This window comes from Schistocerca gregaria, chromosome 4, assembly GCF_023897955.1.
Source record: "Schistocerca gregaria isolate iqSchGreg1 chromosome 4, iqSchGreg1.2, whole genome shotgun sequence".
Classification (NCBI taxonomy): domain Eukaryota; kingdom Metazoa; phylum Arthropoda; class Insecta; order Orthoptera; family Acrididae; genus Schistocerca; species Schistocerca gregaria.
In genome coordinates, this window is record NC_064923.1 from 165,507,643 (window position 1) to 165,529,154 (window position 21,512).

General features: G+C 42.5%; 1 protein-coding gene across 2 annotated transcripts in view; it reads right to left on the reverse strand.

Annotated features, from left to right (window-relative positions):
- The window catches only part of LOC126266964 (synaptogenesis protein syg-2-like), a 410,598-nt gene that overhangs the window by 267,062 nt on the left and 122,024 nt on the right, over positions 1-21,512 (reverse strand). For both annotated transcript variants that reach the window (XM_049971690.1, XM_049971691.1), the window contains exon 2: positions 10,863-10,992. In XM_049971690.1, coding sequence (XP_049827647.1) covers positions 10,863-10,992 — 130 coding nt within the window. The remainder of the gene's footprint in view (positions 1-10,862; positions 10,993-21,512) is intronic.

Here is a 21,512-nt window from a genome sequence, read left to right on the forward strand (position 1 = left end):
GCTGCACGAATGGCATAACATTTTTTCGGATGAATCCAGGTTCTGTTTACAGTATCATGATGGTGGCATCTGTGTTTGGCGACATCGCAGTGAACGCACATAGGAAGCGTGCATTCGTCATCACCATACTGGCGTATCACCCGGCGTGATGGTATGAGGTGCCATGCGTTACACGTCTCGGTCACATCTTGTTCCCATTGACGGCACTTTCAAACGTGGACGTTACATTTCAGATGTGTTACGACCCTTGGCCCAACCCTTAATTCTATCCGTGCGAAACCCTACATTTTAGCAGGATAATGCACGACCGTATGTTGCAGGTCCTGTAAGGGCCTTTGTGGTGGCTGAGCAATTGACTAGTCACAATAGGCCAGTCACTACTCTTGATGAACTGTGGTATCTTGTTGAGGCTGCCATCCAAGCTCTGTTTGACTCAGTGCCCAGGTGTATCTAGGCCGTTATTACGGCCAGAGGTGGTTGTTCTGTGCACTGGTTTCTCATGATCTACGCACGCAAATTGCGTGAAAATATAATCACGTCCGTTCTAGTATAATATATTTGTCCAATCAATACCCGTTTATCATCTGTATTTCTTCTTGGTGTAGCAATTTTAATGGCCAATAGTGTATTATTAGCTTGGTATACCTTGCTAAGGGCTTTGCCGCTGTGGTAACACCGGTACCCGTGAGATCACCGAAGTTAAAAGCGCTTTTGGGCTAGGCTAGCACTTGGATGTGCGACAATCTGACCTGCCGATCATTGTTGGCAAGCGGTGTACACTCAGGAGCTACTTGATCGAGAAACTGACACACGGCCGTGAGAGCGGTGTGATGACCAAATGCCCCTCCATATCCGCATCCAGTGACGCCTATAGGCTGATGACGACAACGGCGGCCGGTCGGTACCGTTAGGCCTTCTTGGCCTGTTTCAGAGCAAGAGAAGAAGAAGAAGAAAAGATCATGCTATACCTTATTGTTCACGTATCATACCTATTATTGTATTACGTATATGAAGTGGCTTATCGATGAGAAGTGTAATTTGACGTAATACATCACACTTCAGTATGAATTATCCTGGCCAGAAGAAAAGACTGAGCTCGCATCTAAATCAAAAGTGGTATACTATTAACTGTTCTCGGATTAACTGCTTTTACGACAAATTCGAGAAAGAATTTCAGCATTGTGGAAGGGGTGAGCATCCAGCAGCATTTAACGATTTAAAGTTTCCGAAGCAGTTTGCTTACTTAAGAAAGAACGCATCCAGGAACTCCGATTTCTCTTTCTCTTGCAAACTTTTTCTTGTGGGTTGCAAAAGTAGTAGAACCGCATTTGACTTCTGTTAGCTCGCGTTTGTCCATTTCACGGCAATACCGTGCCCCCTGCAAACACTGTTGATCCGGAAACGTATTGCGCAAACGTTGCCGGGCAACAGTTCCCAGCAATATTGCCGACATCTGACCGCATTTGGTGAGGCTACCCATGCAAAGCGGAATACGCTCTCACACTATATTCTCAGAAATTTGGAGTTTCTAAGGCCTTTCTAAACGCATCCTTAATAGAATCAACTTAAGCCAAATTGTGATTAATTGCTGGTAAATTTTATAATCATTCTGCCTCACACAACATCCACGTTTCTACAAAAACCTGACATTTCCAAAAGTAGTCGAACGGTCGATGATGTTACACGAGTGTGGCCGGTCATTGTTTTGTACCACGCCTAAAATTTCACCTGGGCATGTGATACCTGTCTTCATATGACCAGACGAAGACTGACAGAGGCCATTTCTCTATGTTAAGAGAACTCATAAATCCACATACATTATAGAAATGCATGTATGTTCCACATCCCTTCCGAAACCGCTGAATCGATTTCAACCGACCTTGGCACACATATCATTTACTGTCTGGAAGGAAGGGATGCGGGAGTAAGAACGACTTACTTCTCTTAGGGATGGGGTGAGGATGGAAAGGAAACATAGCTTATGACGTGCTAGTAGCCATACTGTGTTTATTCAATATTTGAGAATGAGAGAACCAAGTGATTTGTTACAAACTCTACACTTAATTTCAAACGTTAAGCAGACTTTTTCTCGCTTACCTCCCACCCCCACCCCTCCTTCACTCCAAAAAGTGATAAATGAAAAATGTTTATCGCTTGCTATATCTTCGCTGTTCATGCAGTAAAACTGCCTAATCATGCACGACCTTACAAGTTATTATGTCTTTCCTAACAACTCTGTTCGCAACATATTTCGTACACAGTTACCTCGTGTACCACTCGACGTATTTGCAAAATTAATTCCGCGACACATAGGTCAGGAGATATGACACAAGCATTGCGGACCCTGTAAACAAAACTGCAGGTGAAATATGTGCGAAATATGTTCAATATATATGGAGTACAGGTGATAAGGAAAAATAATGTGAATAATGGTAACAATGGCATGGTTGTGTTTGACGGCCAACAATGCGGGTAACGCAGGTGTCACGCTGGACTGTGCGTGCTCAGTACGGACTAGATGTCACTGCAGGTTGTTTACGGGTAGTGCACACTTTGCATTGGCATTCAGAGGACGACGTGGGCGTGCAATGAAAGATCTAACAGAGCTCCAAATAGGCAGAGTGAGAGGGCCCGATTAGCTGGAGCATCAGTAACCAAGACCACCAACTTATTGATTGTTTCAAGAGCAACTGTTTCAGCAGTCTTGACAGCTTAAATAAAAAAATGGAAAGACATCATAGTGTGAATGTAATAGTGGGCTCAAATCAAAACTAAATGGCAGAGATCGTCGCACGCTAACACGAATTGCGTCAAAATAACACGAAACAATGGAAGCTAAAGTAACTGCAGAGTTCAATAGCCATTTACGAGACGCCGTATCTATAAACAATGTCCGTCGAGAACTCCATAAATTGAATATTCAGGGACGAGCTGCAATACCGAAACCATTAGTGACGACAACAAACGGAAAGAAGGGTAAAACATGGTGTCAGGAGCCTAAATCCTGACTGGCTGATCAGAGGAAACACGTCGTGTGGTCCGACGGGACAACGTTTACGTTACTTCCAACATCGGGCCGGACATAAGTGTGGAGAGCGCCGAAAGATGCCTTCAGTCCTGATGGCTTGATTCAAACGATTAAGGATGGAGGTGGAAGTGTGATAGTGTGGGCAGACATATCATGCTATTCCGCTGGTCCCATCATTAAACTCAAAATCTATGTTACAGGCGACGATTATGTCAACATTTTAGGTGCACCCCATGATAGAAATGTTGTTCCCAAGTGGTAATGCACCCATTGCCATAACCAGGACAGTACAATCGTGTTGTGAGTAGCACGCAACTGAACTGTAGCGTCTTCCCCGGCCAGGTCGATCCCTTGAGGGCGGTATTCGAGGGCAGACTCCGGAACAGATTTCCACCTCCCTCGTAACTACAGGATTTACACTATTGGCCATTAAAATTGCCACACCACGAAGATGACGTGCTACAGACGCGAAATTTAACAGGAAGAGGATGCTGTGATATACAAATGATTGGCTTTTCAGAGGATTCACACAAGCTTGGCACCGGTGGCGACATCTACAACGTGCTGGCATGAGGGTAGTTTCCAACCGATTTCTCACACACAAACAGCAGTTGACCGACGTTGCCCTGTGAAACGTTTTTGTGATGCCTTGTGCAAGTAGGGGAAATGTGTACCATCACGTTTCCGACTCAAAGGTAGGATTGTAGCCTATCGCGATTGCGGTTTATCGTATCGCGACATAGCTGATCGCGATGGTCGAGATCGAATGACTGTTAGCAGAATATGGAATCGGTGTGTTCAGGAGGGTAATACGGAACGCCGTGCTGGAATCCAACGGCCTCGTATCACTAGCAGTCGAGATAGGCATCTTATCCGCATGGCTGTAATGGATCGTGCAGCCACTTCTCGATCCCTGAGTCAACAGATGGGGACGTTTGCAAGACAACAACCATCTGCACGAACAGTTCGACGACGTTTGCAGCTCGGAGACCATGATTGCGGTTACCCTTGACGCTGCATCACAGACAGGAGCGCCTGCGATGGTGTACTCGACGACGAACCTGGGTACACAAACGGCAAAAGTAATTTTTTCGGATGAATCCAGGTCCTGATTACTGCATCATGATGGTCGGTTCCGTGTTTGGCGACATCGCGGTGAACGTACATTGGAAGCGTGTTTTCGTCATACTGGCGTATCACCCGGCGTGATGGTATGGGGTGTCATTGGTTACAAGTCTCGGTCACCTCATTGGCATTGACGGCACATTGAACAGTGGGCGTTTCATTTCAGGTATGTTTCGACCGGTGGCTCTACCCTTCATTCGGTCCATGTGAAACCCTACATTTCAGCAGGATAATGCACGACCGCACGTTGAAGGTGCTGTACGGGCCTTCCCGGATACAGAAAATATTTGACTGCTGCCCTGGCAAGCACATTCTTCCGATGTCTCCCGGTCTCTCACCAACTGAAAACGTCTGGTTAATGGTAGCCGAGCAACTGTCCTCTTCTCAATACGCCAGTCACTGCTCTTGGTGAACTCTGGTATTGTGTTGAAACTGCATGGGCAGCTGTACCCTTCACGCCATCCAAGCTCAGTTTGACTCAATGCCCAGGCGTCTCAAGGCCGTTATTACGGCCGGAGGCGGTTGTCCTGGGTACTGATTTCTCAGGATCTCAACTTGCGTTAAAATGTAATCACATATCAGTTCTAGTACAGTATCTTTGCCCAACGTATACCCGTTTATCATCTGCATTTCTTCTTGGTGTAGGAACTTTAATGGCCAGCAGTGTAGAAGTGTTTCTGATAGAAAAGTGGCATAACATTCCACTGGTGGCTATACAGTTATCACTTGCTAGTATCCTGAGAAGAATGGCAGCTGTACTATGGGCAAATGGGGGCCAAATCCCTTATTAATAAACCTTTCCCAAGTTATCACATTATTTTGCCTATCCCTGTGTGTGTGTGTGTGGGTGATACGTGCTTGTGTGGCAAAAGAGCGTGTAGAAAGCTCGTCCTAAAACAAGTCACTTATTTTCAGCCAAACGGGGTACAGGTACTGTATACTGCCTGGAAACATATACTGTGGTGGGAGGAACGAGCAAAGTTCTATGGGAGTGGGAGATGGGTAAACAGAAAGGGAGGAGAAGTAGATGGACACTGATATTCGGTCGGAGGAAATAGACATGGAGAGTGAGAGGCGTAAATGGACACAGGCAAAGAAGATTGGGCAGAAATGAGGAGGAGAAGTTGGAGCGAGAAACAGAGAGGAGATAGCTAGATGGAGGGAGAAGGGGCGGAGGGATAGGGAGGGGAGGGAGAGATGGACAGAGAGAAGAGGGAGGAAGAGATTAACAGAGGGAAAAGCAACAAATAGACAAAGAGCGAGGGCAGTGTAGACGAACAGAGAAAGGTGGGGTGTAATAGATGGATAGGGATAGCGGACTGAGGAGATGGACAGAGAGGCTGAGAGGAGGAAGGAGGCGATGCACTAATAAATATGTGACCACGCACCCCAGGTACTCAGCTGCTTCACTTATATTTGTGATAGGTTATCTCTCTCCTCAAAATGTTTTCAGATATAAAATGTATTTGGTGTTTGAACGTAGGTGCAGTGACCTGCCAGTATACAAATACGTTTTCATATAATATCATATGCATACTAAATCCAATGATTAATATTAGAGTTCAAATGTACATAAACAGTAAATAGAGTAGCTAATTTATTATTCCCTTATGCTAGAGTTCGTGAAAAAACTTACACGTAATTTTCCAAATGGACAAACTGCCTGTCAGTTTCAAACGGTATTTGTTCGTTGCGATTTAATGCTAATCGCTAGGACTGCATGAACACAGCGGCAGCCTATCGATTCCAGAAGTTACTGCGTCATTATATGTGGCGGTATCCTAAAGCATAAATCGACGGGCAGCGAGATCTGTTGATCGAGAGTGTTACGCGCTGACACACGAGAGTGATATTTACTGGGGAACGTAAATATGCGGATGCTGTTGCAGCGCATTATCCAGAGCAACCTCTCAAACAACTACGAATGACGTACGTTGTGGGTTTTGCGTCCTGAGTCCATACCTCCGCCTGGGTAGAGAAAATGGGTTCAGAAATTACTGAAACTGCTTTGCAGCTTCGTTCCACTGAAACATGTGGAATTGCTTATAGTAGAAATTTGAGTATAAGTATTGTAAACGAAATCATTGAGGGTATCAAATTCTTCAGTTTTACGAAATATTACACTGATCATGAATGTAGCCACTACACAGAGTAAACGTTAAAGAAAACTGACAAACTGCATTGATGTTTTCCTGGCTGTAAGTGGAGGAAGAAAGTTTCTATGAACATGATCGTGTCCACAAATGGCTGGTATGCGTCCAACAACAACAAATCTTCCCGTAACACAGTACAGAGCAGCATCGCATCCGCGCTACAACAGATGTTCAGAGTGAGCTCCATGGAAATGCAGGTGATAGGGATAGTAGCGTTTGTCATGCAGGATATATATGAGCATAATTCGGCCTACACTATGTTGGAGGTCCATTTGCCTGGAGCTTGAACTACGGTTCGTTTTGTAGCCTGTAAAACCCGGTACTCCAAATCTGGCGTACGTACATTCTGCCGCGTCCCAGCACGTTAGACGGTCTGAGAGGACCCATAATCACACAAATGCCCAAAAAGGGATTGAAAAGTTTTCTGACATGGTTGGTGTCTGTGAGGGAATTTGTTTTGTTATAGCTGTGCTGCCTCCTGTGTTTCGATCTGCTTGGCCGTACCTAACACCATGTCTGCTACAAAAACCGTTCCATTTGCTGCTTACAGTACACTGCGTCAGCCACACAGTATGCAACACACAACAAACACACTGCACGTGGTCCGAGGAACTGTCATTCGTTAGCGCCATATGCCATGGCAACGATACATTTGTGGACACACGTTCATAGGATGTTTTCTCCTTCATTTCCAATCACGAATCTGTTCCTACAGATTGTCGGTTTTATGAATGTTCGCCCTATATAAAACAAAAAACACCATAAAATATTGCTAGGAGATAAAATATTGAAATTAGTCGATAAAACGGCATTAGATTGCAACATTTAAATGCATAAAATAATAAAGCGCCAATATGGTGACGGTATTTGCAAATTAATGAACCATATCGGTGTTTTGGCGTTGAATATCTTCGCACCTCCATCGTAATGGCTTTATATTGCACAATGCGTTCCTATAATTACAATTCTTCTTCATTTATTTGAAAAAGTGTCTACAAAATATGATTTCCTGGCGGGAAGGCGCGCCGGTCCCCGGCACGAATCCGCCCGGAGGATTAGTTGCACTAGATACAATGATGTTACTTCCAACCACAGAGAATGAAGTCAATAAAACTGTTCAAAAGCTAAAAAATAAAAAGTCAGAAGGCTTAGATGATGTACCAATGTGTGTACTGAAACAATGCATAGGGATTATACAAGGCCCATTAACAAATATAATAAATGAATCCTTCACATCAGGGACATTTCCAGAGCAGCTAAAACAGGCAAGAGTTGTACCTTTGCTTAAGAAAGGTAATGCAGAAGACATAGAAAATTACCGGCCCATTTCCCTGCTGTCAGCATTCTCAAAAATAATAGAAGCAATTATGAAAGACAGATTAATGAATTATCTGAATAAATACAATCTTTTAAGCAAATCACAGTTTGGTTTTCGAAGTGGCAAAAATACGGAGTCAGCCATAGTAGAATTCACAAAAGTTGTACTTAATGCTCTTGATAAAGATGAGTGTGTCACAGGCATATTTTTGGATCTTTCTAATGTTTTTGATACAGTCGACCACAAGATTCTATTAAATAAATTAGAAGCATTAGGAATAAGAGGGGTAGCTAATGACTGGTTTCGATCATACCTAACAGATAGGGTACAAATAATATAGATAACACATACTTCAAATAGATCTAAACATTTAGTAAAATACTTATCAGAACCAAAACATATTAATATATGGGTTCCACAAGGTAGCATATTAGGACCAATACTATTCCTGATATACATCAATGACTTTCCCAGTAGTGTTACTCATGGTGAGAAAATTCTCTTCGCTGATGACAGCAATATTATAGTCACTGAGAGAACAAGAGAACTCCTTACCGAGAAAGCAAATTAAACTCTCAAGGAAGTTTACGATTGGTCAATAAGCAACAAATTGACATTAAACATAAAGAAAACTAATGCCATGAACTTCAGTTTCAAGAGGAAAAATGACAATGTTAAATTAAATGTAGATGGCACCTCTATAGACTGTGTAACAAATGCAAAATTTCTAGGGATGAATATTGACTCTCAGCTGAAGTGGTGCGAACACACAAAGGTACTTGCAAACAGAATGTCATCAGCATGTTATGCCCTTAGAATTCTATCATCTGTGTGTAACATGCAGTGTCTTTTAGTTACATATTATTCATATGTACACTCAATTCTTAGCTATGGCATTCTTTTTTGGGGAACAAATCCACAAAATATGAACACAATTTTCAAACTCCAGAAAAGAGCCATAAGAATAATAACCAGAAATAGTAGTCGAGCTCATTGTAAAGATCTGTTCAAAACACTGAGAATTTTAACTGCTCCATGTGAACACATTTACCAGTCAGTTGTACACATCAAAAGTAACATTGGCAATTACTGCACAAACAGCTCTGTCCATGACCATGCAACAAGAGATAGACTCAACTTACATTTACCAAGAAAAAATAAACATAAAACTCAAAACAGCATTTTCTATCAAGGAATAAAACTGTACAATAAATTACCAAAAGAGATTAAAGAAATTTCAAAAATACACTTATTTAAGAAGGCAGCTAAAAAGTACCTGTTATGCAATACATTTTATACATTGAAGGATTACTTAGATAAAGCAGAGTAGGGGTTTGATAAAAAATGTTATACAAACAAATAATAATAATAATGATGATTATAAAACATCCAATATTCCACATAACACCTTCACTTTATTATTTTTCTTCTTTTTTCCTTTCTAGAGACACTCTCCCCTCAAGCTATGCATAGCATAATACTAACACCTCTTCCTCTTTCTGAGCTCAACATCTCACTCATTATGAAGGGATGCTGACTCAGTTTTTCAGGATAGGAAATGGGAACTTGCAGTACAGAAAATGGCCCAAGGATCACCTGGGTGTGTGTGTGTGTGTGTGTGTGTGTGTGTGTATGTAGTGAGTGAAGTGTTATGAAACAATGTGTGTATAGTGTGTGCAGTGACTGATAGTGAAATATGAGTGAATAGTGTGGCATTACATTATTTAATGAGTTATTTGTAAATAAATTATTGTATACCAGGAGTAAAATCTAATGATTGTCTCTAACTAGAAGTCTGTAAATATATGTGTATACGAATTAGCTTATTGTAAATTGATCTAAGCTTGTAAATACTTTGACATGTCCTATATCCTTATAAAAAGAGATCCACGGATGAATAAAACTACTACTACTATTACTACTAGGTACGATGAGCCAGCCAGTCTGTGGATGGTTTTCAGGCGATTTTCCATCTGCCTCGCCGAATATGGGCTGGTTTCCCTTATTACGCCTCAGCTACACTATGTCGGCAATTGCTGCGCGAACAAGTTCTCCACGTTCGCGTACACCACCATTACTCTACCACGCAAACATACGGGATACACTCGTCTGGTGTGAGACGTTCCCTGGGGGGTCCACCGAGGGGCAAAACCGCACAATACCCCTGGTTTCGGTGTGGGGCGGCAGAGGGGTGAAGTGGACTGCGGTAGTCGTCGTGGGGTTGCGGACCACCGCGGCTCCGGTGGGGACAGAGCCTCTCCGTCGTTTTTTGGTCCCCGGTTAACATAACTTAACATAACATCTACAAAACAGTATAACACCCATCCTGAGCATTTGTATAACACGTAAGTCAAGATTATTCTATCTGAACGTTGAAACAGAGATTGCTTAAGATCAAAATTTAGAATGTGAGTTTACAATAGTGAAACAGTTTTCCAATCAAAGACTAAATATGTGAATTACGGGAAACTTCAGAGTTTGTGCGCTCGAGCCAACCACGTAATCTGCTCGACACTATTTGTACATGTTTAAAATATTGATACGAAATTAAGGTATACATTGTCCAGATGAACAATAAATTGGAAATAATATAAATATATTGGCATATTAAAATGAAATGGACAGATAAGGTTCGACTCGAAATTTATTGTTTCTGAAATGAACAGAACTGATAAACATATATGGAAAACACTTACCAAAGGAAGAGACCGATTAGTGGAAAATCTGTACCGGTACCTCATGAGCGAAGAAGTACACTACATATAACTGGTGAGACAGGCTCGAACTACAGTGTTCAAATATCCCATAGTGACAGTTGAGTGTAGTCTTTATTTAAGGATCAAAATTGTAGCACAGGATGATAATGTTAGCATCAGACAAGCGGACGCGGAGAACGACATCGAACCAACAAAAGAACTAATGAGACGGAATATCGAACGGTAGGTTTAATTTCTGAAAAGGGCTGAGACCAAGGCACATAAAAATTCTGAACTAAGAGTAGCAAAATCCAATACCATATCACGATTGAGAGAAGTCTGTTCCCATAAATGGAGGCAACATTTTTCGTTATCGTTTGCATACGATATCATAACATCATGTCTTCTGGTAAACTTTAAAAATTAAAGTTGAAACTAAAGGGGGAGGGTAACTAGATACCCACCGTTTCCCTAGCTGTCACTATTATCACACATTTTCATTTAAATTTTTATTTTACTTTATAAATAGTTATGTTCCTTACCTGTAAATGGCAGTCTTCTCATTCTTGAACCAGATAACGAGTAACACGGAGTCTCCAGGGGTAGGTGGCGTCATATCACAAGGAAGTTGGGCCGTTCCGTTGATAACTGCTCGCACTTGCTTCACTCGACCTGTACACAAATACACATTCACATGCTGCAATCTCGAATAACATATTGGCTGAGCTGCTCGTAACCGCCAATATAATGCGCCTCTTTTTGTTAACAGCAATTAAAGTTTCTAATTACTATACACATAACATAAACATTCCTGGAAGAAATGCAAATGTTTGAGGACCGCATTTTCAGAGAGAATGCTGTTGTCATCAGTTGTGGTAGGATGAATCGGCATATTAGAATTTCAATTCATTTTTGTCTATTCGTATTTCACGAGACAGACTCCAATACGTTGTGGGACTCTACACAGAAGACACTGGGATGTGGGTCGTTGTTTGACTAGAAGGCCCCCATTGAACAGCGTGCTCGGCAAGTTTAAGGACTTAACTTAGCTCCTGGCCTGCTTAGACATTGCACCTTCCTCACCATATGTCATGTGTGTATCATACTGCCCATGGATATGAAACCTCATTTGAAGAAAATTAAGCCGCCTCAGGTGACATTCTAAGCAAGGTATGGAAAGGATTGCGGCACGATCCCCAACATGCTAGTCTCTATGTGTTAGAGATTGCAATTTACGTAGTGATGTTATGAACCTGAAAGTAGTGTGAACTTATTTTGTCAAAAATGTGACTTTATTTTAGACCTGTATGATTCAAAACCGAATATTCATTAGGCCTGTGCATAAACGAAATAATACAGTGGATAGTGTGGAAACATTTGATATTCACTATACACTATTCCGTAAAACAGCGCTCCATACATTCCGCTATTTTTTAAACAATCTTTATAGAGCACGGCCGCACAACAAAAGTTTCTCGAGGACCCCGTTCATCGAGCATGATTGGTACCTTGTCATATCACAGTATCAAGTACCTAAAGAAGCCAAATTATGCGTCTTTTAATAAGTTTTCTATTTTGGGAACTTAGAAAAACTATTGACATATTCATTATTGAAAAAATATTGAGCTAAGAACTTTTCAATTTAGCCATCATTGTTATTCTAAAATTTTTGATCATTCCTCAAAATCTTTGTCTTCAAATCTGGGTGTTTAGTACAACAAACTACTTAAAAAAATAAAAATTGAGTATGAACTGAAAATGAGAGGAAAAAACTAAAACTGAATGTACTGGTCTTTCAATTGTACTACACTTGAGATTGCATTGAGTAGACGTGTGTGAAAAATAAGAAAACACTAATGTGTATTATTTATCTCAAAAAATACCCAATCAGTATACAGTTAGTTTTAATTTTGAGTTCTTAATGAGATGAGTTCAATATGACCCATGAGTCCATTATTTCTGAGTAAATCTGTTATCATACGAAACATATTTAACATATTTTTTTAAATTCTAATAGCATCTTGTTGACCCCTCTGGAATAGTTCGGGGACTCTTGGGTGTCCGCGGACCACTTGTTGGGAACCACTGATATAGAGCAACATGTGTGGCAAGTTGATACTATGGTTATGCTACAAGGAGAACGACGCAGTTCTTATACACACATTCAAGTTTTCCCCTCCATTGTCTATACAGTTCCTATAATAATTTTCTAACCGTACGGCTCTTGGAACGTATTCATCTCGTAGTGATAAAATACTCAAAAAAGAAGTCAAATGCACGTCTCTTCCCGTCAAAAATGGGTGTGTATTGGGGGCGACGTTATTCGTGGTTTCTAACTGTAGATAATTCCCGACATTCCATTGTGAACGGCCAGAACTTGGGCGTGGAGCACAGTAGTCTTCTCGAATCACCTTTTCGCCCCCGCTTCAGTTACGAAAAGTTAAAATATGACCTTCATCAAATAGGACTAGCAGGGCAGTAACGTCTGTGTAACGTCTTTATATAGGAGGCACTGACTAGACCACTAACTACACCATCGTCGAATACGTTCTGTACTCTAGTTCAGTACAATACCTACTAAATATTCGTATTTACCGGGTGATCAAAAAGTCGGTATAAATTTGAAAACTTAATAAACCACGGAATAATGTAGATAAAGAGCTAAATATGGACACACATGCTTGGAATGACATGGGACATTACTAGAACAAAAAGAAAAATTCAAAGTGTTGCTGGACGCGTGAAAGATTTCTTGAGCGCGTCGTTTGGTGACGATCGTGTGCTCAGCCGCCACTTTCGACATGATTGTCCTCCCAGGTCCCCAGACTTCAGTCTGTGCGATTATTGGCTTTGGGGTTACCTGAAGTCGCAAGTGTATCGTGAGCGACCGACGTACGGACTTAATACTAGGGGCGAAAGACTACATCCCGATCTTACACCATTAATCGAACGCTTTTTCCAGGTCGATACACAGGTTGTTTCAAAATGAACTTACCCGTTTTCAAGTGTTGTTGCATTTATTACGCTCAGCAACAATTGTAAATAAGACGTAAATAAGACTCCAAATGAAAGAGCAATTCAAACAGATTAGTTTGAATATCTGTGCGCAATGGAAAGAGTGTGGAATGACAAAGAGTGACTGAAAAACGTGTTGTACCAATGCAAGTCATTCACACTTAGTCCCAAAAAATATCCCGGCGGAAAAGTTTATGGGCCTTTGTTTTTCAGTGAATCAACTGTAACTGCCGTTTCTCATCTTGATGTGCTACAGCAATTGCCCGTGCCTCAATGGGAAGAAGCTGAACAACACATCTTTATTTTGGTGCAAGATGGCGTGCCGCCCCACTGGCACAACTCAGTACGCGACTTGTTGTACTTTAAATTTGTAAATTTCTATATCAATAGCAGGATAAGCGTAATACCAACTGAAAGGTCAGTAGTGGTAGAGTGCACATAACAAATAATGAGTTCCCTGGTAGCGTGAAATCACATTTAATTGCTACAGTATATAAAGAGCAAGACTGGACATAATGTAGCTTCCAGCAGCTACAAATGAAAGGATGCTACTGATATGGTATTAATGTGGCCGACCCTGGAGTCTGTAATGGCCCGCTTTGTAACGATGTCGTGAGGTACGTAGCGACAATGGCCCATCCTGACGATAACTGCTAGATACAGGTACACGCCGAAGGATACCACCTCCAGGGACACTGAACCCGTGGAAATCCCGTACCAGAAGAGGCCAATTCTCCAAGGGAGATGGCGGGCGGGTCGGTGATAGTGCTCTCGTGAATGTTCTATGGATGGCCGCTGAGATGCCGAATCTGTGCATGGCCAGCGCCCGTAGAGGCGAAGGCTCCGAGGGCGATGACTGGCGGACCGGTGTGGTATGATTGGCGTGATCGTCGACTAATGAGCCACAAGGTGCGGCCGAATCAGGCGCCGAGCGTGAGCGCAAACGCAAGCTTGTGCAGCCTGACTGCAGTCGAGCAGCGTCTTAAACAGGCGGCAGCCGGAAGGACATCCGGTGCGGCTTGGTACACATGTAGCCCACGGAAGTGATCTAGTTCCCCCGATTGCAGCACCGCTGTTGCTGGTGCGTGCAGTCCGTGTGGTGACGTAGACGCCTCTGGTGGCGTCTATTGGAAGCTGGCTTGTTAACAGGCGTGCTTGTATTTGTCAAATTTAAATGAAGCTTTTCACCATTGGTAGGCATCTTCACGTTACCTACAATGCAAACAGTCACACAAATGTCGTTCCGGCTCTTTTCAGGAGCGCAATCTAAAGCCTCTGTGGGTTTTAAATTTTTTGATATCTCAGTTGCATTTCTCTTTTATATATACTCATCGTGTAATCTTTTCTACGGAGGGCATGGTCCATGATCTGTTTCTGTAAGAGTGCATAAAACGTTTCCCGTAGAGTATGTTCTTGCACAAGATGGGATCAGGACGTTTCCTTATACCTAATTTTGCTACTTTTTACATTTTAGATAATCTGAAGGTGACTATCCAAGACGAAACGTGTCACTGAAATTTGTAATAAAAGCTAGAGGAACAAAGACTTATCTTTATCAAAAAATAGTTACATTTCAGTTACACGATAAGTGATACAGATTTACAGATTGTGAACTGAATAACTAGTTACGACAGTTAGGAATAACTTAAATAGGATGCACCACACAGAAACTGTAGCGAGGAAGGCAAACCAAAAACAGCGGTTTAATGAAAGAACACTTAGAAGATGCTACAATTCTGCTGAAGAGATTGTCCACACTACGTTTGTCTCCCCTTCTCTGCAGTTCTACTGGGCCGTAATGAATCCTTTATAAGTGTGTTGAAGAGCAAATCATTAAGACGAAGACTTTTTCTTTATTTTCATTTAATTTATGTTATTAGCTTTCTCCTCCGAAAGCCAGATCTGTTTACCTCCACCCACATAGGGAGAAATGACTGTCGTTATAAAATAAAAGACATGAAACCTAGGACGGAATATGTTAAGAGTTCAGTTTTCCCACGTGGCTTTGGTGAGAGGTACGGTTGAGAAAAAGTCCGAATGTTTCAGTACACCCTCTGCCAAACACTTAAATGTGAACTAAAGGGCTGCCATGTAGATGTAGTTGGCACATATCACCATAAAATGTGCAACTTTGATGGAAAAGATTCATCTGGAACTCTAGCAAACCGATATTACGTTCGGCTGAAGTTCTGCAGCAATCTGCGCCAACTTCTTCAAGTAAAACGATAGCGGTGAAACCACTGAGTCCCTCGTATCTCGAGAGTAGGTTTCTCTTACGGGCAAACATCTAGAGGCAAGTCGATAAGGATTGAACTGAAATTGTCCTTCGGTGAGAAAGCTACGTATTGTATGTCTGGAATCTTGGAACAGAATATAATGTGCCTTCGTAGGCAGTACCCGCGTTCTGAAAGCGCTCTACTGTTAACAACGAGTGATGCAATTAATAATATCGTCGCCGGTATGTTTAAATTTAAATATGTCTAAGTTTAAAAATATGTTTCAATTTAACCTTCAGTGCCAGTATAAGTGTACAGATTCATAATCAAAATTTTAGCCACTGTGAAATAAGGTTGCAAACAAAGGGAAACAGGAAATTTATAGTGGTTGATTTCATAGATTTGTAATTCGCTTAATTTTAGAAAGTGCTTGAGAAAGGTGGCACTACATTTCAGAGCATAAGGCGCACAGCATTACTACGCGGTATGAAATACGTTGTGGCATCTACTACTTGTAGAATGTTTAGTAAAGAAAAGCTTCCGCTGATTCTATGGCACTCTGTAGGAAATCTGACGAAACATCTCTCTTGAAGAAACAAGCGTGACACATCGTGGCACTACTTGTGAGAGAAACTGAGTTATTCCTACCTTTCTTAATGATATTCGTTTCAACAAGGAACATCACTACAAATATTGTACCGCTTCTATGATCACCAAAAGTAAAAAATTACGAAAAGCCCAATAAGAGAGCACATAGAAGGAATTACTCAGCTAAATGAAAGACAAGGAAACCTGTTATCGAAATTGCTACCCCAGCCTCGGGCTTCTTCAGGGGCAAAGCCGATGTAATATACACTTTTGACATTCATAGTTTACAATCTAGAAATTACATAGTATGGTATATTTAGAATCTAGAATTTAGAAGTTGTCTAGAATTTGAAAATGACATAATTTTCTAGATCTAAGCACTACAAGATATAAGAGAAAAGGTAACACTGACGTCTTTCGCGCACTAGCCACCAGAAATACATTGACTAATATTACGGAATGACATCCAGAGCGCAAATTTATCAGATTAGCGAACTTGGATCTAGATAAGCTTGTAGTGATGGCTAACAACCACAAACTGGAGAAAATAAACGTGCGATAGAATAAAACTAAGGAAATCAGAGCCCTAGAAGCTAAGGGAAGGTACGTTGAAAGTCATGCTTGTGAAGGAGACCTACACACAGGAAGACAGATTCTTACAAAATAAGGATGCAAATGTCGAATTAGGCGATCTAGGCACTAGGAGACGAAACGCAGTGTTGATGACAGACGGATGCGTAAGGTGTAAAATGTGGGAATTACTGTAAGGTTTATGTTGGCCAGACAGGAAGGAGCCTCAGAATATTACAAAAACAGCACAGGGAAGGTAGAAACCCGGAAGATTTCAGTAAGGAACCCGTAGAAAATGACTGAACCGCGAGGGTGAAAACATATTGAAAAATCTCTGATTTCTTAACAAGGTAGTAAAAGGCAAAACACTTGGTTAACTTGAATTTACATAACCAAATTTTGCGAAATTGAGATAAATCTGCTGTGGTGTCGCTGGGCAATGAAAGCCTCTGTCGTAAAACCACTTGCTTCAAATCATGTAGCCCTCTCGTAACGCTTATGTAGAACTACGACTATCTTTCAATTCTGAAACCAATTTCTTATACTGTGACTGTTCTTGTGTTAGATACTGGTGTATTCTGTAAGTTATTATGAGTAGCGTTACTTAAAGTTCTAATTCTATAAACGACACAAATATTTATATATAGCAACTGGGCTATGGCAAACTCACGTCAGGATAAATTCATAAGTACAGTATTTGTCGAGGTTGTACAATACAAATAGTATCCTTTAGTTTCTTTCTTATCTTACATAACTTCAAAGTGGTTTCTTGAGATTGGAAAGCTGCATTTGATTTAATTAATCGTTGGATACAATGTCTGTGTTAATACAGTGTCTGTATTTTCACATTACCATGTCCTTTAATGACGAAATTTTCAGCAGGAAAGAAGCGTGAAAGGCGCAAACCAGAGCAAGAAAAATATGTCTTGCAACGATGGATCCTCCACCTGAAATGCTGAAGTAGAAGTCGCATGTGTGTGTTCCAGTTTTTCTTTGTTTCTTGAAACAGTGGGAAGTCTTAGGGGGGGGGGGGGGGGGAGTATGGAGGATGGGTAGTAGGGGGCAGAAGGTGTGAGGCCGTTAACATCAGTGAATTTACAAATACTTGACATAAAAACTAATTATTGCTGTCATTGCTCAAGCTGTTGCTGTGGTTGTAGCATTGGCACTAAGGCCAGATCTATTTCACCCGCGAAAGACACACGCCGAACGAACTTCCTCTTCGCCAAAACTGCCGTAGCCCGTATCCCGTGGTCGTGCGGTAGCGTTCTCGCTTCCCACGCCCGGGTTCTCGGGTTCGATTCCCGGCGGGGTCAGGGATTTTTCTCTGCCTCGTGATGGCTGGGTGTTGTGTGATGTCCTTAGGTTAGTTAAGTTTAAGTAGTTCTAAGTTCTAGGGGACTGATGACCAAAGATGTGAAGTCCCATAGTGCTCCGAGCCAAAACTGCCGTATTTATATTGTCTATTGTCAGCCACTACGTACACAAAATTACGTCAGCTGATAGCTGCACGGCCAATAATGATAAGATCAAAGAAACTTCACCACAACTAATAACTGTCCAAATACTGAGTCCTATCACTGACAACTGAATGCACACCGGCATAGAGTTGGTCTGCGCTGACAGTGGCCCTGACGTGTTCGTATCTGCCTGCGGGCGACGGTGGCGCTCTTGATTCACCTGACCGCCACTGACGCCGCCTACAAACGCTGCGATGTCCGACTGCGCGGGCGCGCCGCCACATTCAGTAATGAGAAGTTCGCTCTCAACACCGAAAGCGCTTTACGACTCAAAGAGTACTTCCTCTCATGGTTATTACACATCCCCACTGTGTCTGGTGTAACAGCTGTGTGCACGATGTCATCACACCTTGTCAGAAGGGCTGTGTAACGCATGATCTCGAAAACGAATGGACATTATTTGAGGTTGTTAATGATCACAGTGAATAACCAGGAGCACCCATCCTCTCTTAAGCCAGTCCTGCCAGGATATCCGCCCCCCCCCCCCCTCCAAATTCCACAAGTCCCTCCATATCCTCGAGCGCCGTGCACTCCACCTCGCCTTCCTTATACCCCTACCGTCCTCCACGTGGATCTTCTATGACCTGATTCCTTTTCCCCATCTGCTCCTGTTCCTCGCACATATCTGCGTCCTCTACACTTCCCGCCACCTTGATTCACCTCATCCCATGGTTGTTCTTCTACTCTCCAACCCCGCCCTCTGCCGCACCTTAACTGTAGTCCCCCCACTACCCTCCATCTCTACACCCTTCATCTCCTTTCTCGAGGTGGCTTTCATCGATCCCCTCTCGGATGATGCCCTCTCTCCATCCATCTATCTCTCCTATCAACTCTGATCCCTCCTGCTCCATTCCTCTGTCCTTTTCCTGGGCTCCCTCTCCCCCCCCTTCCATCCTGTCTTTTCCCTGCGTACCCTTTCTCTGAAACCCCCGAGTTATTTTGCACTCCCCTCCTCAGCCTTACCCCACTCGCATCTGCCCCCACCCCTTATGAGGCCACTCCCTTCTCCGGCTCCCCCCTCCCACTTCGTTTTTCCTCTCCTTCCACCCTCCCTATTTCCCCTTCATCTGTCCAGGTCCCCCCCCCCCCCCCCCCAGCTCCCTTTGCTGTGGTGTGACATCTTCGTGCCAACTTTTTAGTGCAGTGTTTTAAGTGGGGGTCAGTGTTGTGTGTCTTTTCTGAAGTGTTGCAAACAGAATGTATACTGTCGTTGGGTGTGATTTTTATATCTCTTGCGAACAGAAACCAGACTGGCCCCATTTTTTAAAATGTCTCTCTGCTATGTTACCTCTGTGCTTCCTGTGTATTTTATTACCATCCCCCCTTTGTTTTATATTTTAACTTTATATTTTACCTTCCACAATTTTCCGCCATTTTACAATTTAACTCACCGTATTTATCGCTACTTTTATTATTCACTGTCTTCTTGGTCTGGTTTAAACATTCTGTAGGCTGAAGAGCGGCGTACTGAGCCGCTGCCAGCCCGCCCCCTTTGGGGGCGAGGGGGGGGTGGTGATAGAAATTCAATACAGGGGAAAAAATGCAGGAGCGGTAAACCTCATGTGCAAAACTTCTCATTCACCTTTCTCCATTTCTTTCAGTACCTACATCTAAAAGCGTCACGCCACCTAGCCGGATATGGCAGAGGGTAATTGTTTTTGGTACGTGTATTTCTGTACCACTGTCTCTTCATCCCCTCTCCTGTTTCAGTCGCGAATAGCTTTCAGGAAGAACGATTTGGCTTCAAATGGCTTTGAGCACTATGGGACTCAACTGCTGTGGTCATTAGTCCCCTAGAACTTAGAACTACTTAAACCTAACTAACCTAAGGACATCACACACATCCATGCCCGAGGCAGGATTCGAACCTGCGACCGTAGTAGTCGCACGGTTCCGGACTGCGCGCCTAGAACCGCAAGACCACCGCGGCCGGCCAAGAACGATTTACACTAAAACTTCGTATGTGTTCGAATCTCATTTTTTTTTATCTTCATCGTTTTTAGATTGACATATGGAGGAAGATGCGTTATATTTGCTGCCTCTCACAGGTCTCTCTGCATTTCGTCACAATTTTCTAGTGCCGCGACTTCTCTGTAAACAACACCATCATCGACGTTGTCTGCTATGTAATTAATATACATAGATATATTTTTAAAAGTAATAGTCCTGAAGCGCTTTCGTGGCATAATTCTGAAGCTACATTTTCGTCCGAAGACTTCGTTCAGAATGACTAGCTCTGTCGTGTTTGCTAGAAACTCTTGAATTTAGTCACACACCTGGTCTGATATTCCATACACTCGTAGCTTGTTCATTAGGCTGCTCTGCGGAACTGTATCGAATGCCTCAAGGAACACGGCATCCATTGGGAGCCTGTATCTACTGCTTTTTGGATATCACACGATCGTTGATTTTGGTACACGTGTTGGTTCCCACGGAGGGGATTTTAGGCCTCCAGACATGTCATAATACGAAAGTATATTGGAATGTTCGGTCTCCAGAAATGTAGTAATACCAGAGTGTGTTTTGTTTGATGTGGCTGTCCAAGCTAGTCTGTGCAAACCCTTCCGTCTCTGAATAAACACTGCACCTTACATCCAATTCAGACGGCCTGCAGTATTCATCTCTTAATCTCCCCCTAGAGTTTTTATTACGTACACTTTCCTCCAATACCCAAATGCTTGTTCCTTATTAGGTAAACTAGGTAAATTGAAGGAGAGGGGTGAGAAAGCAAAGTAAAGGGAAGGAACTAATGATATCAGATGCATCGGGACACTGCGTGGAATCAGTGGCGACGAGTGACAATGTGTGCCGGATCTGAACTCTAACTTGGGGTACCCTTGTTACAGTTGCGTTAACATCAGCACCAAGCGGACACAGCGTTTATCGCAATTTTGTGAGCTATCTCCGGTTGCTCCATGGTCGATTCATATTCCCACCTGTCGCAGTCCCTGTCCAAGTTCTCGATGTTCGCTAATTTTTGATGTCCGCTGGAGGTCCAACATATACGTGCATCCACGCTGGAGGTTGTGGATTCATTGCCCACCGACGCGATTTCGCATGAAGTCCCAATGCAGCTGATATCATTACTTCCTTCTCTTTCCTTTCTTCTCCCTCGTCCTTCAATTTACATAATTTGTATCACACCTGCGGATCCCGCATGTTGTTTGTTCTTTTGGACACGTCCCATAAAACAGACACTTCGCAGTTATACAACAGTATTGCATCATGTCTCAAGAAGCGTCTCGTCCACTAATCTCTTCTTTAACCAAGTAGTTCCATAAAT